At 42.1% G+C, this 26,944-nt stretch overlaps 1 protein-coding gene across 1 annotated transcript in view; it reads left to right on the forward strand.

Moving 5' to 3' along the window:
- ARAP2 (ArfGAP with RhoGAP domain, ankyrin repeat and PH domain 2) overlaps positions 1-26,944 on the forward strand; it is a 1,093,539-nt gene that overhangs the window by 974,868 nt on the left and 91,727 nt on the right. Inside the window, exons 29-30 of the mRNA XM_069202133.1 lie at positions 16,463-16,545; positions 18,831-18,866. Of these exons, the coding sequence (XP_069058234.1) occupies positions 16,463-16,545; positions 18,831-18,866 (119 nt within the window). The remainder of the gene's footprint in view (positions 1-16,462; positions 16,546-18,830; positions 18,867-26,944) is intronic.

A 26,944-nucleotide genomic window follows, 5' to 3' on the forward strand; every position in this document is an offset into this window, starting at 1 on the left:
ATTGGATCATACCCAATTGGATTATTTAATTTACTTATAAGTCCCTAGTAAAGTGCACTATATGTGCCCAGAGCCTGTAGATTAAATGCTACTAGTGGGCCTGTAGCACTGATTGTGCCACCCACTTACATAGCTCCTTAACCTTGTTTCAGGCCTGCCATTGCAAGGCCTGTGTGTGCAGTTTCACTGCCAATTCGACTTGGCATTTAAAAGTACTTGCCAGGCCTAAAACTCCCCTTTTTCTAAATATGTCACCCCTAAGGTATGACCTAGGTAACCCATAGGGCAGGGTGATATGTAGGCAAAGGGCAGGACATGTACCTATGTAGTTTACATGTCCTGGTAGTGTAAAACACCTACATTCATTTTTACACTGCTGTGAGGCCTGCTCCCTTCATAGGCTAACATTGGTGCTGACCTCATATATTGTTTGAGTGGTAGCTACTGATCTGAAAGGAGTAGGAAGGTCATATTCAGTATTGCCAGAATGGTGAAATAAAATCTTGCTGACTGGTGAAGTTGGATATACTATTACTATTTTAGAAAGGCCACTTTTAGAAGGTGAGCATTTCTCTGCACATATATCCTTCTGTGCCTTACAATCCACGTCTGGCTGGGTTTAGTTGACAGCTCCCTTGTGCATTCACTCAGACACACCCCAAACACAGGATACTCAGCCTCAATTGCATACATCTGCATTTTGAATGGGTCTTCCTGGGCTGGGAGGGTGGAGGGCCTGACACTTGCATGTCAAAGGACAGTAGCCTGCCCTCACACAAAGGACTGCCTTACTGGGGCCCTGGCAGACAGGATTGAACTGAAAGGGGACCTTGTGCACTTCTAAGAAACTCTTTGAAGTCTCCCCCACCTCAAAGGCACATTTGGGTATTTAAACAGGGCCTCTGCCCCTACCAACTCACACTTCTGATGTAGACACTCTACCTGAAAGACACTTCTTGGAGAAGAGAACCTGAACCAGAACCTGCATCCTGCCAAGAAGACCTGCCTGGCTGCCCAAAGGACTCCCCTGTTTGCTTTTTGTGAAGGTCTGCTGCCTTGCTGTTGTCCTGCTGCCTTGCTGCTCTCTGGCTGTGGTAAAGAAGTGCTCTCCAAGGGCTTGGGTAGAGCTTGCCTCCTGTTTTCTGATGTCTTAGGACCAAAAAGACTTCATCTCTACAAGAAGGACTCCTTGTGTCGTGAAATTTGACGCACGGCCTGCACTGCGGTGAAAAATTTACTGCACGCCGAACCGGAACGACGCAGCCTGTCTTCCAAAGAGGAATCAACGCAGCACCTGCCATGCTGTAGAAATTTCGATGCAACACCCAACGAATAGATGCAGCTCCTGTGACCTCGTTCTGCCAACACAGAAAATCCACGCATCGTCCCCAGGGCATCTGAAAACCCCACAACCTGAAGAGGATCCACAACTGAGCACCAGAAATCGGCGCACAGCCGTCCCTGAGTGAAAACTAAACGACGCATTGTGTGCGGCCTGAGAAATCGACGCGCACCACTTTGTTTCCACGCATCTCCTCCTCTGCGGTTCTTTGCGGAGATTTTACGGGCGAACCAGGTACTTTGTGCTTGAAAGAGACATTTTATGCTTTTAAAAGACTTTAATCATTTTGTCCTGCATCTTATCCGATAAATATTATACATTTTTCTAAACACTGTGTGGTTTATTGTTGTGGTGCTATACTGTGTTATTGCCTGATTTATTGCACAAATACTTTACATATTGCCTTCAAAGTTAAGCCTGACTGCTCAGTGCCAAGCTACCTGAGGGTGGGAACAGGATAATTTGGATTGTGTGTGACTTACCCTGACTAGAGTCAGGATCCTTGCTTGGACAGGGGGAAACCTGACTGCCAACCAAAGACCCTATTTCTAACACCCACTATTCATAAACTGGCATATTTCAAAAATACATAGCTTTGCTTCATACCCATTGTTGAATCATTAGCTTTTACCTTATGAAATGTTGCATCATCAGTACACAAAGAAATATTTTTATAGTCTGCAGTTCAGTTGATCACTTTATGTAGTGCATGTTTGTAGCCAAGCAAAAGCACTCTTTTGACCAGAAGAGTCTGATGGATGCAACAGTATAATAATTTTATAGCTTGGCCTACCTAGCAAAATTACATAAAAACATTGTCTCCTATTTCTATTTTCCCTACTTCTTTGAGTAAAGCCTGTGGTCCTACTCAAATGGCTCCCTTTCAAATTCAGAATGTTGTCTACATTTCAGAAATACAAACGTTTCTGGGTTCACCCATCACAAAACACACTTTCCTCACAAATTGCAAATTAGGTATTGTTAGACCTGTCAGCTCTTGACATGGTTTCCCAGTGTTTTTGGCTTCTGACCTCCTGTTATGATCCTATGCTGAACTTAATTTTTACTTGTTTTAGGACTCTGGGCACTTTGCCACTGCTAACCAGTGCTAAAGTAGGAGTGCTTTCTGCCTAAATTGGATTGGTGATTGGTTCGCTCCATAATTGCCATATTTGATTTACTAGTAAGTAGCTAGTAAAGTGCACTAGAGGGGCACAGGACCTGTAAATCAAATGTTATTAGAGGGCCTGCAGAACTGATTGTGCTACCCACATGAGTAGTTCGAAATCCTTTTAATGTTAGTGTTGGGAAAAGAAAAGATATGTGATAATGCAGTTTTTCTGCAGGCAAAGATAACTTGCTGGAAGTTATCTTGAAAGTTATACAGTTTTTCCGCAGCTCGGTATGCTCTTGGGTATTTCATTTACTTGGACATCAAAGCAAAGCAATAAACAGAAAAAGAAAAAAAAATGTTTTTGTTTGTTTTTTACATTTTCACCATAAAAAATCATTTCAACTTTGCTTTGCCTTAATTTATCGAACAGCGACACAGCATATTCAGTTGTTCTCTGAAAATAGTGCTCATTGTTGAATAAACACACATATTTAGAATGTACTCCTTGGTTCCCAGGGACTGCATTTACAAAGTGTGATGTTTGTGGATACCAGTACAATTAAATGTTCGCGGTGAAATATGTTGCACCCTAGCAGGACGTTTGCCTCGATGGCCCGCTTGGTCCTGATCCTGATGTGCGTTTGGAACGTTGCATCTGTAACCAAGTATAGTTGTTAAAGCCATGGCTGCACAATTCCGCTGTTTTTGAACCATTTTCAGCATATCTGTTGGGGAAGTTATTAATTTAACTGCACTGAAAAACTTTTGTTCTCTGTGTTTTCGGTTTGTTAAAATATGTAAACCTGTGACTCTTCCACAATGTAGGGACTCCGTCCATACTACTAGGCCACTACTGGGTCATGCTATGTCTTCGTGGTAGATCAAGCAACAGCACTGGAAAACCCAACAGTCCTTGTATCAGAGGAAGTGTTAAGTAGAAGTCGGGAGTCTTTGTGCATGAGGCAGTCATAAAAGAACCCAAAATTAGACAATATCTGGTGCTACATCAATATGGGATCTATATGCCTGTCCCACCTCTTACAGAACACATTGCATTATCAGAGCTAAGCTGTATCCTCAAAGACTGTTATGGAAATGAGTCAGAAGTTGAAGTTCTGTTGTAAGTGATGAACTTTAAAGGCGCTCGTAGCAAAATATTGTATTGAAGAACTGCAGATACATTTTTCATAGTGGCTGAATTTTTGTATCGTCTTTGAGAAGGTTGTATGTCTGCATGCCTTTGGGAATTTGTGAGAAAGAAAGCTATACACCCAAAAACGTATAGCAAGGAAATCACTGTAAAATAAATGAATGTGCAAATGTAATTTATGGTTAACACTATGTTTCCAGAACAGGCTAAATTATCCAAGCACCCCCTAAACAAAAAGCTGCAAACAAAGACATTATGATTATGTTAATTTGGATCAACCATGGCGACTTCATCCCATCTCCAGAGTTGATGACGTAGATCATAGCAACCACCCCTCCCTGCTGATGTTACTTCATTTTATCTGCAGCCTTCAACACTGATCTGGAAGTGTTGCAGGGAATACTCCTGTGGTACTACTTCACGTACTTACAGATGCCTTTGTGAATTGGCTATATAGTTTGTAATATAGTCAAGTATACAGAATTTTGTTCATGTGTATCAAAAGTGATCATTGAAGAGGAAGCCACCAAAACATTATTTTAGGCTTAGAGTAACGCATATGGAGCTTATTCACAAAGGCATTTATGAGTCTGAGAAGCAGTACAACAGGAGTGATTCTTCGAAATTGCCTTCATCACTGGCCCTAGTTTCACAAAAGGACTTCTTGGGGCCCATCAGCAAAAATGGATTCGAACACAAATGGGTCAACATAGCCATCCACGATGGTCAGCCCATCTAAGCAATGGCAAACTTGATAAACATGTGAAAAACAAATGCAAACCAATGACTGAAGGGCTCTGGTACAAAGCCCACCCTCTCTCCGTACCTCTTGTAATTTTTTAATAATTGATGATATGACGTCTTTCACAGCGTAAACTGTGTATACCCAGACTATAAAACACAACCCCACTATGCTGATGTTTTCCTTGTTGCTGTAAATCACTTAGATGCAGTTTAATTCCCTAGGATCATGAAACAATATGGGTCTGCAAACTACGTGGAACTGTGAAAAGTCTAACAGTTATGATGATAATGTAACCAATTTTGCATTCCTTGCTAATGGCTATATATGGCCTGTCTGTGATGTTGACTCGTGAAGTTTGGGGACCAACCAGTTGCACATATTTATTGGCAGGCCAATTAGAGTATAACCTAAGGATTTACAGATGTTATGAGCTGATCAGTCTTTTTCTACATTCCGTTCAGAAGTACTGGTTTGGGCCTAACATAACAGTTGTTAAAGGGGAACATATGTCATTGTTGTGCTGCAGCCCTCAATCACTATAGACTTAAGAAGTGTTCTTCTGTATTTTTTTTTCAAGAAGTGAGATTCCCATTTTAAATTATGTTAATCTGGTTCTTTCACATCACTATTTTTAAAGCATTTTTCCGGTGCAACGTGTAGGTACTCAAATTGCCAACGACATGGTATGAAAAGCATAAGATCAACACAAAAGTGTGTACTCGTCACAGCCAGAGGCATGTATTTATTTTCTGTGGTATCTCTTAAGAATTTTAAAGCTGTTTTTAGCCACCAGTACAAGGATAAAATATATTTAAATTAATAATAATAATCATTGTTTTACTCTCTCATTTCGCACTTCCGACATCAGTTTCATAAAATTGTTAGACTTCCGACCCCGGAATGAAATGAGGAACTAGGTGGATGTCCTGCCTAATTAACCTTTTTCTATCTTTCTTCTTTGGACCAAATGCTTCAGCTGTTGCCCCCACGCCTGACTGCATGTTGAAGAATTTACGACATTGAAAGCATATCCCTCTCACCATACAATTTTTAATATTGTAAATCGTTTTTAAAATCCATTGAAATTGTTTTTGAAAGGTACTTCTGCAGATTCGTCCATCTCATTACAGGCATTAAGTGGATTTCAGAAGTGTTTCCTAACAGTGAGTGAGCTTTCAAAAGTCAGAAACAAAAATGAATATCACTTTCATGTACAAAATTAGGTTTATCCTGGATCTGGGTTAATAATGTTGGCCCCACTTCATATTAATGCAAACGGTTTTAGAGATACAAGGGAATCTATGCAAAATCACAGATATTATCTTTGTGTACAGCCCTCCCCCCCTTGCACTTCAAAAGACTGAGCCTCGGCTCCAACACCAACAACTTCACGCTAGCCTGTTGTACCTGCAGACAGACTGAAACAAGGGCAGAGAGGCAGGAAATTCCAGACATTTTTTTGTGTGGGGGAGAGTAGCCTACAGAAGTTTCTCCCACTTCAAACGGGATACCAGGTATAAAACAGATCACTTCTGGACCTGTGGAAGGACTCGAAGAGGACTTCTTGCTGCCTTTGCCCTGCTGTGTACTTAAGAGGATTGCTTTGCTGCATCAAGAAGGAATGATTGAAGCCTGCTGTGTGCCCTCAGAAGACTGCCCTGCTGCTTGATACCTGCTTTTCTGGTTAAACCCAGGACTACCAGAGTGATGCCACAGGCTAGTTGGCTGGCCTTCCGATTACAGCTTCAGGGACAGAAAAGGCTCCAGCCATCTTGAACCACACCTGGACTCAACCTGAGTGAGTCCTGACCATACAGGTGGTGCCCCTCTAGTCCTGGACCATTGGAAGTGGTGCTAAAGATGCCCAGATAGCTTAAATCCAAAACATGGGACTTAAGCATTTTTCTGCCAAAAAGTGCTCTGAGAACCAAGAGGAGACTGGGACCTACCTGCTCTCTTATCCGACCAAGTTGGCCTGAACTCATGGCAGCTCTCACTACTTTCTTCTCAGCAAATCCTCTACAAATCCTGTTCAGCAACTCCTCTCAGAAAGGGTATCCTGCCTTGTGAAGCCCTGGTTGGCTAGAGCCTGCAAACTCATGCCGCTGGAGATTTTTGACTTCCAAAAAAGAGACCATATCCAAAATAGAAATCTTCACCGTGACTCCCTTCAACTGCTCTCCGACGATGAGGCCTGGTTCTCGGACACCGTTGGCTGCCGTGCCTTGGTGAACGTTTACCTTCTCACACATTTTAGCTCAAAATCCCTTCTGAGTTCAAAGTTAAGCATCCAAACTGCACTCCATTGTGCATGGCCATAACTTTGGACTTTGTAAATTTCGTACTTGTATAGCGCACTACTCACCCGTTAGGGTCTCAAGGCGCTGTACACATACCGCTGTGGAACCCTTCCTGGCTTTTCCATGTGAGGTGCCCACTCCTGGGCAACCTCCAAGGTGAAGCCAGGCATCCCAGCACTGTTGGGGCTGTTGTGAAGATTAAGCAAGCTATTACCCAGAGTTACAGAGTGGGACCCATGAATTAGATTGGGCACCAATGCAAGAATTATCAGGTCCGAGGAAATGGAGCCCAAGACCCGCTGAGGCGGGAATTGAACCCTGGTCCCGGGCCAGATTTCTGCATCAGGGTCTGCCGCTCTAACCATTGAGCCACACTTCTCCACTTTGCCCCACTTTGCGTGACTGCTTGTCCCTTGTTGGCGCTTTGATCTTTTAGATGCTGTTTTGCACCCAAAACTTTTAAAAACTCATAACTCTGACTCTACTGATCAGAATTTTGTCACTTTGACATCAAATAATTCAATAAAATGTACTCAGTTTTTCTAAATTGTTGTGGAATTCTTCTTGTGTTCTCCTTTCACTTTCCTGTGCTAAATAAATACTTTAAACATTGCCTCTGAGTTAAGCCTGTCTGCTTTTGTGCCAAGCTACTAGAAGGATAAGCACAGGTTAATTTAGTGACTTTTTGTAGTTCAGCCTGACAGGGATTGTGGCAGTTGCTTGAGAAGGGTTACAACCCCCTCAAGCAGTAACCTAATTTCTCAAACATCCCGTTCCATGATTGGCTCTGATCCACCCCAATTTCTCAAGTTATCATCAATGGATCATAAATAGTTGAGTTCTTTAGGGAGGCAATCTGTAGCTTTTGTGGATAATTGTGGGCCCTCCTGAAGCACCTTTGGGCCCCATGGATCTGATGGGCCTACAGTTCTGTGACTTCTGTGGACTTCTGCTGGCAGCGACCTCTTGGGCATGACTTATCCTACTAGGCCATCTCCCGGCTCCTTGCTGACACCAAACTGTGCAGCAGCATGGGTTCCTGCCCATGTGCCTCTGCTTCAGAAACACCTGTTCTGGATCTAATGCTGATGCCTGTGTCAGATCTGAACCACAATTTGGCCAGATACTGGATCATGTAATGCTTTGAATTTACCAAAGCACCATCCCTAACTTGGGCAGTCTCCCATGTGATGCCATTGCCTTAGCACCAGCATCGCATTTCTCTGGGGGCTATTTTTGTATCTGAATCTGATGCTGTATATGGCATACAGCATAATCCTCATGTCAAACATGGCCATGAGGATGCAAGGAATTGTTTCCACTTCACTACAGAGATGCTGGTCAGTATTTAGGCCTGCAAAATGCTAGTGCCTTGGGCACCCAAATGAGGAGAGAGCTCCCATTACTGTAGTACTTTGCTCAGCATAAAAGATGGTATAATTGTAATTACTTACTCTGGAAACCAAGGCAAATTTGATCACAGAAAAATGTTGTAAAAAGGTTCTATGACCTTGGAACCCCTGCACCCCTTGAATGAGTGTGTGATGGAGGCTTTGAGGGTGGCATGGTCCATGCCTTGTTCAGTGCAGTAAGTCAGCAGACCTATTGCTATTGGCCAAATTCTGCTAACCACGTTGTGGTGGAGTTTTTTCTCATGCACAGCTCGCCAGCAGTGAGTTTTTGAGCGGGAACGAGAATTGGCATCATCTAGCATGATTCGTGGGCGCTTAAAGGGCTTCTGGTGAGATTTTCTCACCATGAACAGTTGCGAGCAGTTACAACTGTTCACAGTGAGAAAGCTGCAGCTGGAGTAAAAAAAACTACTCAAGCAGCAGCAAAATCAACTCAAGCAGCAGTTCCCTTTGGCATGCCAACGGTGGCTGTTGCTGATTTATCAGCAGTGCAGCAAGCCGATTACCACCTGTTCTCAGTATTCCTCAGACTCTTACAGGATTTTCATGCGAGTGTGGAATTCCATGGAGTGAAACACCATGAGTTCTGCCCACCCCTATTTCTGACACAACATTCCACAACAGAAATGCTAGTTGTACATGCTTATACAGCTAAGGTGAACAATTTTACTTTTTCCACAACTCCTCCAGATAAGGATTCAAAGTTCATAGTACATTCGAAAAGAGTCTTCAACTCTTCAAGTCTGGCTCCTAAGCTCATAAAAGCAGTTTGCTTTTTCAAGTAATACACACGTGCCCTGCTGCATTTGAATAAGTAAGCAAAATTTGTGATGGTTGGAATACTTGAATTAACCTCAACACTGGTAATTTATTGATCTGTATCCCAATCCATTTTCTGCCCACAGTGCCACCTCAGATTAGACCCAGCCAAATGCAAATCATCCTTGACCCTGCTGCAGTAGGAACAGTCCAGCATGAACTGCTAAGCCATGTTATTTCTGAATTGGAACACAAGCAACCCACAACTGGTTTCACACTAACTGGTGCTCGTCAGTCTGGTACAGCTTGGTTCCACTGGCAAAGTGAGCACAGGGCCCACATCTGAGCAAACCTGTCACACTTAGGGCATCATTCTGAAGTAAACAAAAAAGTGGTGGGTGGGATGCCTGAATTAATCTCAGCCAGTGCAGAAATCAGTCTTGGGTCACTTGTGATGCAGCCATTTGCATATGGCTTGTTCCAAACTGAGGCATCATTTTGTGTACTTTATCTTAATGCTATAAGGTATAAAGTATGCCCAGATGTGCTCACTGTGCCACTAATACCAATCCACACCTGACCAAAGAGCCCCAATCAGGGAAGACCAGTCTTGTGTTGGAACAGAGTCAAGACTGATGTGGTTATGTCTCTGTCCAAACGGAGGCAGCATGGTGTGCAAACTAGCAATGTACTGGCATGCGGCCCTAGTAATTACTAGGGGCTGAGACTAGATCAACAATTTTATCCATCACTTTTTCATACAGTGTTGTGCCGTACCTGAGGAATTTCAGAACTCTTTCATTCTGATGGTTCACAATTTGCAGGAAGCAAACAAGTACATTTTATGGGCCGGTTTGGGCACAACAGACTGTATTGGCTGTGCTCTGAAGCACAATTGTGGTTGCATAGCACCGTGCCTGGATGTGCACCACAGGGTTTCTCGGAAGACATACAGGCATCCTTGATGGGTGACATTTGATGGATCTAGGCTCTTAAAAGAAAAAGAGGACTCCATCTTGGTAAATTAAAAAAAATAACCATGCTGCAACTCCCTTTCCAGGCTTCTTGTTACAGGCCTGCCAGTTTCTCTAGAAGTACCAGAAATTCCCAAGCTACTCTTAAGGATTCACTTATTACCAGCAGAAACCCTCCCAACCTTTGCTTAAGCTCAAACAGCTCATTAACAAATCTTGGGGAAAAGGTGATAGTAGGAGTCATGGCCATCAGCAAGGGAAACTCATCACCTACTTGGACTGCCACCAAGCTGATCTGATTCCATGTCTTGTGGTCTTCTGTGACCAACAGGGAGCACATTTTATTACTGCTTACTTATCTAGCATGAGACTACCTTAGCATAGTGGATCTTGGAGGTAGTTCAAAAGTGGTATGGCCTTCCTTTCCTAATCCTGCCCAATGTTTCTCCTGTTCTTGCGTGGACTGTGGCGGATTATACACCAACTTCTCTATGAAAGTTCAGTCTCTGCTCTGCCCAGAGGTGGAGAAGGGCACAGGGTACTGCTTGCTGTGCTTCTTGGTGCATAAAGGATGGTTGGTGATGCTGGGTCTTCAGTTTACGCACACATTCTTCCAGAAGGGCAAATTCCAAATGCTGACCCTTACTGAGGTCTTATCTGGTTTGAAACTGGGGGACTAGATGGGATCCTTGGATTTGCAGGACATGTATTTTCAAGTACCCGGCCTGCAACCCCCTTGGAATTTCCTCTGCTTCATTGTGTGATTAGAACACATTCAGTTTACCATCCAGCCCTTCAGCTTCACCTCCACCCTTTTTTGTTCATAAAGGTGATGGAAGTAGTAGCGTCCCATCTTCATAGAGGTTGGAATTAGATGTATTTCTGTACCACGAGGACTGAATGTTGAAGGTGGGTTCACCAAAGTTAGTTGTGCAGCATCTGCAGACTTTAGCCCCATTGCTGTCCTCCACTAAGTTTTTCCGTCAATGAACTGAAATCCCATCTTTGGCCAATGCAGATTCCCTTGATGAGCATGCATTCTGGAAATGGTGGATTTGAAAGCTTTTACCTCACTGCAACTATTCCAGAACATCCTATCTCTTACAATATTTGGATTCCATTCCTCTGTTGCAGCACAGACAGCTCGGAAGCACCTTCATCTTCTGGCCTTGTGCATTCTACAGCTGTCACATGCCCACTTGCACATGAAAGCCTTTCAGTGGAAAATTAATCTTCAAAAGGTGCAGACTGGGGTTGTCTCTCAGGTAGCACCTGAATTTTGAAAGAGAAAATATAGGACATTCAGTGGTGGGTGAACGGTACAACTTAACAAGCAGTGGTTTGTTTTCCATTCTCCATTTGAGTTCTTGGAGGTGGTGTAGTAGATGCATCATCTGTGAGGAGTCAGCTGGATAAGGTGAAGATCTGAGGCCTCTGGTCTCTACTGCAGCAGAGGCACCAAATCAAACTCCTTGAGCTATGTGGTATCTAGCTGACCCTTACTGCATTGAAGTCCTCCATCAAAGGCACACTTCTTCAGTTTTTGCTGAACAACATGACTGACATGTGGTACTGCAACAAGCAGGGCAAAGAGGAGTTGTGCATGCTGAGAATCTAGAGATGGCTGGACCTTTGATGGATTCACCTAATGCTATGTCACCTAGTGGACTCCCTGGGCGACAAGACAGCAGATGCTACCTGGTACATAAACAGGTGGAGTTTACACCAGGAAGTGGTTCAAGGTATGTTTGCCTAGGTGAGCCTGTCTTCAGTGGATCTTTTCACCATTTCCAACTGCATGCAGTATTGTACTTTGAAGTTTCTTCTTCAAGTCCCATTAGGATATGTCTCCCACCTTTCCTTGGACTCTAGCCTCCTTTATGCATTTCCTCAAATTCCATTGCTTCTCTGAGTTCTGAAGAAGGTCGGAATAGACTGGCATGGCTGCTCTTGAAAGCCTGTACTGTGCTGTGAGGGTGTGGTAATCTGAACAGTGGTGTCTGTGCACCAGCCCTGTGTTCTGCCTGCCTTCTCCAGAGGACCTGCTGTTGTCCAAACCTCATAACCTATGCCTCCACATTTGGAGATAGTGTAGGACCAGCTAAGGAGTTTTTACCTGCCTGCGGAGATAGTAGATGTAATTTTAGGGTGCTTCACCCACTCAGGGAGTCAACTTAGTGTGACCTCGGGTGAGTACTGTCTGATCGATCCACTTCAGGGAAGTTTCTGATGTGCTCCAGTTTTTTCTGTCTTATCTTAACACTATTAAAATGTAATTTCCTGCATTTTGGCCTTTCTGCTGTGCCTGTTCAGCCTTCCTTGTTTGAGACACTAGTTGCAATTTGATTCTACAGAGGTCATATGTATATGTTTCTTCCAGCGCTTTTGCTTATGCACTCACGGGACCTTAAATTGCTCCTTATGTTCTTGATATACATTCTTTCTGAACTCATGCATAACTCTTCTTTGAGGGTGCTTACCCTTAAGACTCTGTTCCTCATCTTGATCATTTCATCATGGCTTGTTAGTGAGCTGTGGGCACTGTAAATACAGCTGCCGTATACTAGCTTTTTCCTAGATAAGTTGGTGCTTTAGACTCTGCATCCTTTGTTCCAAAAGTGGTGTAGCCCTTCCATGTGAATCAGTCTATCACATTCCCTGCTTTCCTTTCTCTATCACATAAAGACGAGGAAGGGCTTAATCGACTGAATCTGACAAGATTTCTTAATGCATGTACATGTCTGACTAAGGAGCACCACGTGAATGGCCAACTCTTCAGCAGTTTTACTTTTGTAAATAAGGAAAGGGCAATTAGAAACAAATCTTATCAAGGTGGATCATCCTCTCTAATAAAATGTGCTATGCCTTGGCCAGGAAGAAGCCTCCTGATGACTTCTGTCCACAGATTTACCAGGTATTGTTGCCTTTATTCTCAGGTTCGCAAGCTAAGTCACTTTGCCCATTCAGTGCTGCAGGACTCCCTGCTGTAAAGTCCACGCCTGAGATCCACCTCTTTTTTTAGAGTACTTCTTGAGTATGTTTTCAGAAGATGAGGAACCTGCAATTGGAATTATCCTTCATAATTACTTTTAGTATTATTACTTCTGGTGAATACTCTCCCTAACTGCTGATTCCTCACTGGCCAAGCACTGCCCTCGTTCTGTGGAGTGGACCTATAATAGCAGTTATTGTTTCATTTTAGATCCAAAACATAATTTGAATATTTATGTGCCTGTTGCTCTGCATCTGATGGTGCAAAATGTACTTTTATTGAAACTGACATCAGCACACAAGGGTCGCACCTCTCTATGGCTGCCCATCATCACTTACGGAGACAGGCTGAAGCAGGTGTATATTCCAAACATGCCACCTGTGTCAATTAGGAGATGTTGCAGGAAAACGTTTCATTAGTATTCTGGTGTCTGACGGAATTCAGCTACTGGGGAATCTGGATGTAGGTATACTATCCAACAGAATAAAGCATTACTGAAGCTATGTAACTTTTTTTTCTTCAAAAAAAAAAAAAATACGAGAATGTTATACCCTGAGACTTAGTGTTTGATGTAAGCACTAACATTTGGCTGCTAGTTAATTCTGCCAGCCATCCATTTGTCCATTCAGAGGTTTGAGATAGTAGTACTCTCAAAATGTATTTTTTGTAACAAACTAAATAGTGTTTTTGTTAGTTTTAAAATAAATTATGAAATTCTCAGTTTTATAGTTTGGGAAGAGATATAGTCCAAAACCTTAATGATCTCCCTTCTTCCCTGGTATCCCTATCCCGTATGATGATACAAGCTCAGAACATTGACACCTAGCTGCCGACTGGTATTTGAGGTCAAAGGATAGCAACTGCATCGCCCCTTTGTTTCCTTAAGAGATGGTTATTGAGAGAGGCAGTGGGCAGTAAAATGATGTAGGGACTGGGGTGAGGACCAACCAAGGCCGTCACTTGCAGACCAATAAAAGTGGTTCCGGTCTTTCTGCAGATGGGAAATGTGGATGTAGACAGTCTTTGCTACGCGTACTACGACTCTTTGCAAGCATGGGTTGGTAATTGTGATTCACTTATGAAAAGGACCCAGTATCAGTTTAAATAATGTAATAATTGATCTCAGTGGGGCACACTACATGTACCAAATATCTAGCTACTGAAATACCAGGTACTTATGCATTTTCCATTGAGAAGTGGCTAATATCCTCAGTTTTTGTCTGTCGCAATCTTGCCTTATCTGTTTTGTCCAATGAACCTGACATATTTGGCTGCCAGCCTTCCATTGTGCAATTGCTAACTATATACCCAGGTCAATATTCAGGATACTGCAGTTGATTTTAACTAGGGGCCCTGTGAGAAAAAACATTTTCTATTTTGATATTAATTTGCCGCACTTGCCACTTATTTTACTACCAGGTGCATAACCCTGTAGTTTATAGCAAACAAGTATTGTGAGTCTAGCTCAAAGTAATCAAGAGCTTAGTGAAAATTACTGGGTACGTTTGCAGCTCCACACCATATACTTTGCAAAGGTTAATTGTCCACCTTCAGTTGTTTGCTGTATTCAGAATTGACATTGTTGCCCAGTGTGAACACTCCTGTATAGTGAAGGTGGGGAAAGGCCTTTCTCTGCAGCAGAACATAAACAAGTTAAGAAACTTAAATTTAATTCAAATCTCAGTGGAAAGAATGATTTCTATTTTAAAATGAAGTGTTTTCTTTCCGCTATTCAAACAAATACATGTTCACATCAAACTAATATTCTCATCAAATACTCTTCTCATAAATCAATCAATCAAAGTGTTATAAAGCGTGCCAAATCACCCATCAGGGTTTCAAGCTGCTATTGTGGCTAATTGCTTGGTCGTCATGTGCTCATTTGAACAGCCAGGTCTTGAGTCCTTTCCTGAAGTGCTGGAGTGAAGAGGTGTTCCTGAGGTGCAGGGGCAGGTCATTTGAAGCTTTGGCTGCTAGGTGAAAGTAGGAGCTTCCTTTGCTGTTGCTTCGGCAGGTCCAGGGTGTGTCTGGGAGGGAGAGGCTGGTGAATTGTAGGTGTCTGTTTAGTTGATGGATAGTTATGCGTTTGTTGATGTATTCTGGTCCCTCGCTGGGCAGGGCTTTGTAGGCATGGGTAAGCATTTTGACCTGACACCTCTTCTTGATCGAGAGCCAGTGTAGTTTCTTGAGGTGAGGTGTGATGTAGGTCCATTTGCGGAGGTCAAGGATGAGTATTGCCAAAGAGTTTTGTATTGTCTGTAGTCTCTTCAGGAGGCGAGTAGTAATCCCTACTGAGAGTGTGTTCCTGTAGTCCAACCTGCTGGTTACAAGGGCCTGCATGACAGTCCTTCTGGTGTTGATAGGGAGCCACCTGAAAATCTTGCGGTGCATGCATAGTTGTTGAAGCAGGTGGATGAGATTGTTTTAATCTGTTTTTTCATAGATAACTTGCTGTCCAAGATGATACAGAGGTTGCAGGCATGGTCTGTCGGGACTGGGGAAGGGCCAAGTTTAGCAGGCCACCATGCGTTGTTCCATGGTGAGTTGTTGTTCCTGGAGATAAAGACTTATGTCTTGTCCGTGTTGAGCTTGGGACAGTTTTTTTATTTTTTTTTATTCAGTTGACGACGTTTACCATATATCTGTGGAAGTTGGCTCTGGCAGTGGTGGGGTCATGCTTTAGTTATTTCAGCATGGACTTTAGAACAATTCCCAACCCGTACTAGCTTCTTGATCACATCCTGCATTCTAAAAGACATCATAGTGAAACATGTACATATATGACATTCTGTATATATGGTTTTGCAGCTCTGTTTTGTAATTGGCAGATGTCATTCTAAAGGTGCTACTGGGTGAACCTGGGGTAAGTGGGAAACTGAAGACAAGTTTTAGAACCTAACTTGAACATTTGTTAATGAATAGTATGTTCATTTAGGCTCATTTTCGTTTATTTTTACTGTATAAGCAGTCTGTTGTTCTCCAGGATCCACAGAGAGCAGTCTTCATAAACTGGTGTTCTTTTATGCAAGAGAAAATTGTTGGTGAAAAATTTGATTTGTAGAATGTGTACAGTTTTCTTCCTTAAGAGATCTGAGTATTGTGTAGACAGGAATAACTTGTGTATCAACCAGACAATGTTGTACAAGAATGGATTGCATAATTTTCTTTTAGTTGCATCATGGGTTTAATTACTTCTGATGACTTTCACCACTGCTATGTACTTACAGGTGATCAGATAAGCTAGTGCTCTAATTAACATTTTAACAAACAATTTTGGGCCAGATATATCAAAGGTTTTACCCATTCAGTGTCAATGGGAAAATGCTTTAGTAAATATGGCCCTATGTTCGAACACATTGAGTAATCTCTTTTTGAGTTGCTGAGAACAATGCACATAAAACCTGCTAGCTGAGGCTTTATCTTGGCATTCACATTTCTACTGAAATAATTTAGGAACCATTTATAAAAGGGATTATGTCAGGCAAGATAACTCAGATTGCTTGTGCGATGTCTACTTCTACCAATGCGCATTAATAGAAGAGATAACTGTTATGGCAAAGATAGTGTCTTAGTTTATTGCTGTAAACATTTTCTGAATTAATGAAAAGAATATACTGTCTTGTGAGAAGATCATGCAGAATATATTTGGTAACGTTCTGTGACTTCATTTTCAGTATAGCAAGCCAGAGAAATTCCTGTCTGTTAGTAAAGCAACATTCTATCTCGGAGCCAAGAAAAAAACAAAGTCAACTATAAGGTACAACAACACATTCAATATTTTGTTAAAGTTATAAATATATCTCTGTATGAAGTGTGGTAGCTATAGTAGGAAAGTTTCAGTTAGGGGAGGACGGCAGAATGTCTCCTAAGTCACCAAAGACAAGGGCAATTTTGTGCGATTAAGGACTTGATGTCTGGTGTGTATACATATACCTGCAAAGGGGCTGTTTAACAACTAGTAAGTGGTGTCTGACACCTCGATTCCTCTTTCTGAAGGTCTTCTATTTGAGTCTGGAGGTGACCTCTGTGGATCGGCTGACGATCCCTGGGTGTACAACAAGGGTCTTTTTAGGGCCTACTGGGGTGTTGGAAGGAAGCCTATGGTCCATCTGGTCAAGCACAAAGTCCACGAGGAGTGGCTAAAAAGAACAATGGCCTTTTTTGGTAAACGGAGGAGGCATCTGGAGGTAGACTAAGGGTTTCTGCTTATCATAAGTGTGTAAGGACCAGTTGCAGGTGAGAATCTCTCAGAGAATGCTAATGATTACTGTGAGAATAAGGTGTAAATGTACATTTTATTTAAATCATAAAGTTTTTTTAAATTTTTTGTTTTTATAGACAGCACTTTTTAATGACATCCATAAGATATGTAATGACAAAACATCAAGATTGTTGTCTGCAGACAACATCCTTTTTGATCTTGTTGACAGAGTTGTCTATGCACCATCTAATTAAAGATTCTGGCAGTTAGTGCATCTTGAAATTGTTGATCATTAAAGTTTCTAAAATTTAATGTTATCATTAGGTAGCTAGCAGTTCCTTAAATGATTATTTGCCATCAATAAACAATTATTAGAGCATGTGACCAATGTTCAAATGTTCACTACTTGGGAAGTCACTTTGATATCAGCTTAACCTGCACTAATCATAGCTCTAAGACCATGTGTTAATATAGACAAACCTCCACAAATGTATTGAAATGCAAAGAAAGAAGTGGCAGGCTGGCATTAAGTATCAAATGACATGTTGCTAGAATGAAGCTGATGGTTAAAAATCTAGGGTACAGAATTGTGGAACCATATAGACGCTATAATCAAACAGAAAGTTAAAAATAGGGTTCTTGGTAGGGTTTTCAGTACTCCCATGTTGAGTTTCAGCCTTGATCTTGGTTTTTATTCTATTGCTGATGTTTACTCACTTTGTCTGCTATTGTATTGAGCCTGTCTGCATTCTGTGTGAGGCATACGTTTATCTTAGAGCTAATGCCTGAGTTTCTGTCACTTGTGGGAGAAACTTAAAATGGTGGATGTTCCATTTTAAGAATAATCTTAGGGTACTGGAACTGTGAAACTCTGGTTTAATCTTGCTCCTATTAATGCTCACACAATTCTGATGATCTATGAGACATTTTTGGCATATCCAATGTATGAAATTCATTTAGTCATTAAGCATGTCTCATTGATGATTAGATATCATCTTATAACAAACAGTCATCTATTAATATAAGGCCAATGTGTGAGTATATGCCCAAGTGGAATAAAGTAAAGTCTAGGAAACCCCTTTGTGACCGTAAATTCTTTAGATAGGAAGTGATTGTTGTTGTTAATCAAGAATTACTGTATAAGCAAGGATACTGATGCTCTACCGTTCTGCTGTAGAACCAATTTGAAATGGATATATTATGCCGTTGTGTCCTATATTTTGATAACTTGGATGAATACTACCATGTTTACATAGTTTGAATTTGTGGTACTTATATGTATGATTATAATTTTATAAAAATGCCCCTTGCTTAGATGTTGCCCAATGTATTGTATCCCATGTTGTTGGTAGGCATAGAAGGTGTAGTTGATGTGATAGTGATTATTCCAACAAAAAATGTATTGTTTTGAATACTGTACAATACAATTTTCAGTGCCCCTTCTTAAGGTCTATTTCACAATGTGAATAATTTTGCATTTGTGTGGAGCTAATCCATTAGATTAGATTTTTCTTTAGTTATATTACTGTGATGTGAATGCATGTATTGGTATGGCTATTATCCAGCAACAATAAAGATAGATTTATGGATGTGAATAATACTTTGAAGTTGTGAATGAATATATGTGGGTGTGCTAAGGAAGCCAGATTAAGCATTTATGGTCTTTGTGTGTGAGAAACCAATTATTGTACTATCAGTCTTTCATATCACAATAACTTCTAGTAGGGAAGTGTTAAGTGCCTAAAATTAAAGCCATTATCACATTGCATTTAAGCAATGAGTGGACAAATTGTTTCTTTCAATTGTGACAATATTTTGACATGTTCCTTTATTTAAAACAGCTGGGGGCTTACAGCTCTTTCTGAAAAGAACCAGTGGTAAGTGTGAACAAACAAGTGTCTATTTTTTTATTTATATTGTATTTTGCAACCATGCTTTATTTGCAGCTCTTCAGGTTGGAGTGGATGTAGGAAATGTTAATAACAGAACTTGTAGTAGTTGCAACAACTGTGGTATTGCAGCCGGGCACTTCTTTAGTTCACTCAAATGGCGGTACCTGGAGAACAATAACAAACAGGAAGTACTGTTTTCGGGTGGTGTAATATTTTATTCTAGATGCCTGGAGCAGATACCTGCTACACTCATCTCTGCAGCAAACCAACTCTCTTGTGACCTCTCCCTCTTTCACTATCTTGTCTGTGTTGGTGCTTTTTGTCATTGAAATGGCCGGTGAAATGGATTGGGGATATTTGCGAGTAGTGAAAGAAGAAACCCTAGGTATAAAATACAGTAAACCCCAGAGAACCCACATGGGAAAATTCACTAAGGAAATCCACACTTGCAGATCCACACAGGATAATGTTAAATCACAAACTATGAAGGTGTGTTTAAAATTTAGAAATTGTTACAGGAGCAAAAGGTTAGTCAATGCAATTCAAAATACTCAAAATGCAATTAAATATGAATCAGCATAAATGCGGAAGTTGAGCCCTACGCTACTCAATAGTCAGAATCAAATGCTGTATAGCACAATGCAAATAATAAATGAAAGGAAAAATATCCACAGGGACTTCTCAGTAAAAGGCAGGAGAGGATCATGAAAAATCTCAAAGTATTGAGTCAGCAAGAAGACTGACATGAAGTTAGCCTTCAAGAGTAGCAAGACCCGGCTACTTCCCAAATACAAGTGCATTTAAGACAGTTTACCAGCAGAGATGCAGGCCCAAGCCATGAGGTGAAGTGTCACTGTGGTCTGGACACCTAAAATTGCGACAGTACAAGGCAATCATCATCATCATTTACAAATTTCAGTACATAAAAGTTTCACTCTTGAAACCATCCCAAAATGAATAGTCTTTGAGCCTCTGTGCCTTATATACAAGTGGAAATGATATTGCTTCGCTAAACAATAGCTGATTGAAAGTATGAACACAATATGTTCTACCAGAGCAACAAAATTGAATAATTAAACATTGTATGTGTGTTCCTCCAGCAGCAGGTGGTGATCTTGTAAACTGTTACAGCTCAAATGAACTTTAGCACAGAACATATGCCAATTATTTTATGAAGAGAGGAAAATCACTTTATGAAAGAAATCATGAACATGGTTATGTCTAGCCAGATAACTCAAATTGCTTGTGCGATTGAACGCATGCACAATGTATGTTTTAAAATCCATGTTTTCAATGGAATCTGGCTTAGGCCCAATATTAGTCTTAAGACTAGTTATACTAACTTAAACATCAAATGTACTAAATACTGAAGGACATATCAATTCTCAGTGCACAGAGTAGGAGGAAAGCAGATTACAAATTTGCAGTGTTTGATACCGCAAACTAATCTGACCCCTTGTTATGTCAACTTTTAAATATTTCATTATGAAAGTACAACACCCTTTCATTATTTTCAGTCCATCTATGTTAAATTAGCACATATTTTCATTAATTGTAAATTCTTGCCTTCAACCTTGGAATAGTTTGTGCATGATTTAGATCTTGGCGGTAAATGTCTACCTGCCGTATTTAGATGTTGGCGACCCCACAGACGAAAGCCCAAATTCGAACCAGCGTCTCCACCAAGAAATACCACCTGCGTCGATGGCAGGAGGGGGAAAAGTAGGTGCCGGTAGAAACCCAGACACCATTACCGCTATGCAGATTTAGGTGTGCATTATCCCTATGCAAAAAGTGTCGTTACGACCCCTATGTGTGAGTTGGTGGATTGGGGGGGTGGGCAGACAACTCACCTTTTTTTCCACTACAACCCCCATCTTCAACTGGACTACACCTGCCATCACAGCTGCCACCGACCCACAGAGAAAACACAATTCCCCCATCGCTGGACTCGAAGGTGGAAACACCACATTGCCAGGGTATGTGGGCTGGGCAGTGCACAAGAGGCCAGGACCACTGCATGCATATACATGTCACAGTAATGTTTTGAATCACTGTGACATGCATATGTAGGGTGCACACTGGTGTCACACATGGCTGGGGACACACTTGCACAACACACATATCACACACACATACACAACTGTCATTGTGGTGTCATTATTCATTGCAGCATGAATGTTGGTACCACAATGACTGTACACTCATACTGGGCAGCAGTGTCTATGTGTGGGCACTGCAAGGGAACCATTACGGGTAGGTTTGTGCTATCAGTTGTGTATACACGTCATTACAACTGTGTGTGTGTGGATTGTCTGTCTGAAATGTAGGAAGCTGGAATGGGCAGTGTGGTTGTGTGTGTATGTGTGTCACTTGCATGTGAGCCTGATGTTGTCTTTGTTGTGTTTCTGTGTGTCACATTCAGCTGAGTGTGTTGTGGACTTTTTTGAGATGTGTGTAGTTGTGCATATGTGTGAGTGTATTTGTGTAGCTGAGTGTGTATTTGTGTTGGTTGTAGTTGTGTTGTGTGGGTGCAGTGTCAATGGAATGTGTATGTTGTGGCATGGATGTATGTCAAAGTGTTTTTTTGGCATGTATGGGTTGTGTTGTGTCAGAATGGCAATGGGTTACTGTGTGAATGTGGTGTGTTGTGTAGTGTGGGGGTACACATATGGCTAAAGAACAGTGTGTGTGCGCCACTTACCTCTGTTCCATAGCCCCTTCCACTGTATGAAGTCCATTGGGTCCAGATGCCTTTTCCCTCCATCGGCAATCCGTCACCAGTAAATCTACTGCAGAGTTGTAACATCTAAATAAGGCGGACGGAAGACAGTCGACCTGACGGTCTTCTTGGGTCCACGGCCAATGCGGCTTCGCAGTGTGGCTAACAAGATCTAAATCAGCCCCTTTGTGTTGATGTTCTGACCACAACTAGTTTAAAACATGCATTAAGTTGGTTGTGATTGTAAAATCTGCTTTATTTAATATTTGCACTGCTGCAACAACAGGATGAATGTTCTGCCCTCATTTTATTGTTTGCATATAAAGGAGCAGAGCAAACCTTCCAGTCCAAATGATATACATCATGGGGCAGAAATGGAGTAAAAATGAAGGCGCTTTTTCAAATAGTTTCTAAAGGGTTTTGTTGTTTAATTTCCCTATACCCATCTACCAATTCCTGCAACTGTTTATTTGTCCTTCTTAACTTGCTGTCATGCACGCCACAATATTTCGTTTACAATAAGTAAGGACACAGGCTACTACTCAATAGTTTGTCTTCCTTCTCAGACTCCCTCATTCTTTGAAGGTAAAATCGCACAGCTTATAACTTACAAATGAGGCTCATCACTGTGCCAGAATCTCCTGAGTTTTTCTTTTCAATTGACAGGCTCTTTTTACATTCCTTTGATTTCCTACATATGGGGAAGCTAGCTTTATTATTTTTATGGATTCTTACCTTCTATGTTCTGCTTTTTTGTTTGGAGGATTGTGTTAATTGGTCTAACCCATTCTAAGTTTGACAGAACCAATGGCAGCTTGGTGCAACAGCTATACTCTAAGCCCTGTTACACCCCAAGTATTATTTATTAATTTATTGCAAACTGTATTGTTCCATTGAACAATACATTACAGAAAATAAACCTTTAAAATATATAACCTGTAACATACTTACCGAGTCCGAACATAACATTACATTAATTACAACAATTATGATTATATGCACCACCAGAAGCATCAGTCTCAGAAAGCGCCCATAGAAGACTCTAAAAGAGGTCATCTCAAACTCATAGGTATATTATCCTGCTTTGGACAGTGCACAGGTTAAACTCCCCAAGCCAGTTTTTGTGTAACTCCAAATAATCAATGCCTAGTAATTCTGCAGTGTGCAAGAGCCAATAGAGAGCTGCTGTGCTTGAGAATGTTACAACCCTGACTGCAAGATGTTTCACCGCAATGGTATGTGTGGAAACCGTGTGACATACTCTTGTGCAGAAGTAGCATCAGAGGTATTATCTACCTGGGTCTTATGCTATCCGTTTACACCCTATCAGAGGAGAATTTTTTCTGGAGCAAACATCTGGACATACTGCTGCAAAGTTAATTCAGGTGAATTCCTTACTGGACAAACGTGTCGGAAGCAATGCCTTGTTGTTACTTTATGCACGTGGGAAAAGGGAGAAGACAGGAAATAGATTTCTATTTAGGTATAAAACTAACTATTAAAGCTGTGTTAGAAATGGGGTCTTTGGTTGGCGGTCAGTGTGCACTCTGTCCAAGCAGGGACCCTCACTCTAGTCAGGGTAAGTAAGATACAGACCTAGGATAACCCCTCCTCACACCCTCGGCAGCTTGGCACAAGCAGTCAGGCTTATCTCAGAGAAAATGTGTAAAGTATTTGTACCAAATAATGCAGAAAAATAGCCAATATTTATCTAAATCAAACAAGACCAAAAAAGCCAAGTTCTGAATTTTTATAGATTAAACTTCAATATAGTGCTTAGAAACACAAATGGTTCTAATTGGTGACATCACGGCATCATGACAGTTGTTCCCAACAATCCGACGCCTTTGGCGCTGGTCACGGAGTTCCACGGACCAACAGGTATAGTACCTTGTGAAAATGAGGAAACAAGCCAGTGCACGGTGTCGGGGATCGAGGTGGCACTGGATCTGCTGCAGTGTTGGTTCCGGTGCTAAGGAGCGGAGGTGTCGGTGCGAAGCGTTGGATCCTTGCACTTCCAGCGGGGTCGATATCCTGCCGTCACAATATGAAGTGGCAACCTCACAGAGTTGCAGTCACGCCACAAGGCTGCAGGCGCCATGGCCGAGTGGGGTGTCACAGACATCGGTGAAATGGCACTTCGGAACTCACAGTTATGGACTTCGGCGAGTCTGCGGTGGCATCGAGCCTGCGGGGTCATGGTCCTCGCACTCCACCAGGGACTAGGCTTCAGTTGTGGGCAGTGTCTCGTGATCCAGCAGCGCCTTCAGCCCGGCGTCGTCCGAAGTCGGTGCACTTGGTTCTTCTTGGTTTATCACTAGCTTCTCCTTTGAAGGGCCCAGGGTCTGGATTAGGCACCACTTGGCAGGATAGGAGTCTTAGCAAGAGAGTCCAGGTGCTGGTAGAGGAAGTTGTTGATAGCCCTGAGACTTCATAACTGGGGGCAAGCTTAGTCCAAGCCCTTAGAGAATATTCTCCAGCAGGATACACAGCAAAGTCCAGTCTTTGCCATTTCTGAGGCAGAAGCAGCAACTGCAGGCCAACCCAGCAAAGCACACACAGCAAAGGGGCACTCCTCCTCCTCCAGCTCTTCAGCCCTTCTCCTTGGCAGAGGTTCCTTTTGATTCAGAAGTGTTCTAAAAAGCTGGGGTTTTGGGCCCACTGCTTATACCCCTTTCTGCCTTTGAAGTAGGCAAACTTCAAAATAAAGTCTCTGTTTTTAACAAGATCCTGCCTTGCCCAGGCCCAGTAGCCCCAGACACTAACTAGGGGGTTGGAGACTGCATTGTGTGAGGGCAGGCACAGCCCATTCAGGTGTAAGTGTCAAATCCTCCCTCCACTCTAGCCCAGATGACCCATCAGGATATGCAGGCTACAACCCAGACCCCTGTGTGTCACTGTCTAGTAGAGATTCAAAAGCATCCCAACTGTCAGTCTGACCCAGACAGGAAATAAACAAGCAGGCAGAGTCACAGAATGGTTTAAGCAAGAAAAAGCCTAGATTCTAACAGTGGCATTTTCAAACTGACAATCTAAAAAACGAATTTACCAAAAGATGTAGTTTTAAATTGTGAGTTCAGAGACCCCAAACTCTATCAGCTCCCAAATGGAAACTGCACTGAAAAGATATTTAAAGGCAGGGCACATGTTAACCTATGAGAGAGATAGGCCTTGCAACAGTGAAAACCGAATTTGGCAGTATTTCACTCTCAGAACATGTAAAATACATCAGTGTGTGTCCTACCTTTAACATACACTGCACCCTGCCCATGTGAATACCTTTATGGTGCCTTACATTTACAAAAAGGGAAGGGTGGGCCTGGTAAGTTGGTACACGTGCCAGGTCAAATAGGCAGAGTAAAGATACACACAGACACTGCAGCGTCAGGTCTGAGCCATGTTTACAGGGCTACTCATGTGGGTGGCACAACTAATGCTGCAGGACCATTGCAACATTTGATTTAAAGGTCCTTGGGTACCTATAGTGCACTGGGAACTTCCTAGTAAATCAGATATGCTAATCATGGAAAAGCCAATTACACATGTAGTTTACACAGAGAGCACTTGCACTTTAGCATTGGTCAGAAGTGTTAAAGTGCTCAGAGTACCAAAACCAGCAAAAACAAAGTCCTGCACACAATCGAAACATGGGAAACAGAAGCAAAAATGACAGGGAAGACCACGCCAAGGATGCCAGGTCTAACAAGCTGTTGTATTTTATTTCAAAGACCCTGATACTCAGTGCCTTTACAGACATGGCTTAATTCTCACAATTGGTTCTACATTTGCCAAATAACTATCATGTTTAATGTTAATTTTTTCGTCCACTGAACATATAGTGATAGAAATCAATGAGACAGAGGTGATGAAAGAAGTAAAAGCCTATTCTCACAATTAATTGGCCTTGAAGTATCATGCCAATCATCATTGTGACTAAACAACTACACTTCTACCATGTCTGGCTGTTTGGTGTATCTTAGTAGGGATCATGACAAAATTTGCATCACGAGTTATTGATTAGGATATACCTAAATGAGTACTTTGACATACATTTCTTGAGTTCACTGAAGCCAAGTAATTTGTTTAAAAGATTCTCAATTGTATATTACAGTCTTCTTGAGGCACCTATCTGTCAGAAGCAGTAGATACAAGTGTTGAAACCTCATTGGAAAGAACACTCTGTCTATGAATGAATTTGTAGGCTATACTTGCCAAGCATTGCAGGCACTGACTGAGTTGGGCTACCTGTTAGGGGACCCATGACAGTGTGGACTTCTGACAGGTTGTGCTCTGCAGCCACCGTGAGATCCACTGAAGCTGGGCTGCCAGATAGTAAGCCTCAAACAATGGTGCACCTAACCCCCCCCCTTTCAATAGTCAGCTGCAATTTCTGTAAGGCGATAAGATGGCATTTGTTATTCCAGATAAGCTTTCACAGTAGAGCATCTAGATAATGAAAAGAACTTCGGGGGTAGACAACTGGAAGATTGGCAAAATGATAAAGAAGACTGGGGGAGCATGATCATTTTAGATAGGGCTATCTTGCCAGTGGGGACTATCATAGTGATTCCAGAATTGTACCTGGGATTTGAGAGCCGTGTAGGTGCTGCGGATGTTGTCTACGAAGAGATCCACAGGAGTGTAGTATAAGCAGAACCCCAGATATCAAACAGCATCTACTTTCCACTCCAGCTGATGCCCACCCATCTGAATTTCGACAGGGAGCAATGTGTCTCCCAAGGAAAACATTCAGGATTTCACCCAGTTGACCCGCAATCCAGATATATGTGTGAAGGAACTTAACGTAGTGTGGCTGGGGTGGAGGTCTGCAGGGATGTCTCACATGTATAGTAGCGGGTTGTTTGCGTGGAGAGAAACAGAGTAGGTCACACTGCTGAGAAAGATGTCCCAATCCCCTCCTTCCACACAAAGCCAGGAGGTCAAAGGCTCCACTGTGAGTGTGAACAGCAAACGGGAGAGGGGGCGGGCCTGTCTTTTACCCCTCTCCACTGGGAACACCAGGGAGACCAATTGGCCCAGGTGAACTCTAGATTGGTGAGCAGTACAAAGTAATTGTGCATATAACCGAAGGTGCTCACCCACCCCTATCCTGAACATTACCTGGAAGAAGTAATCACATTCCAAGGTGTTGAATGGCTTTTTCTAAATCAAGAATAAGGCATGCAGCATAGGGAAATCTATTGGGGCCCTGGTCCATCAGGTGGAAAAGGTGGTTTACATTGTGAGAGGTGCTCCATCAAGAGACAAAGCCATTTTGATGAGGGTGGACTAGGTATGGCAGGAGTTGGGCATATAGTTCAGCAAGTATCTTTACCTGAAT

This window comes from Pleurodeles waltl, chromosome 1_2 (assembly GCF_031143425.1).
Source record: "Pleurodeles waltl isolate 20211129_DDA chromosome 1_2, aPleWal1.hap1.20221129, whole genome shotgun sequence".
Lineage (NCBI taxonomy): Eukaryota > Metazoa > Chordata > Amphibia > Caudata > Salamandridae > Pleurodeles > Pleurodeles waltl.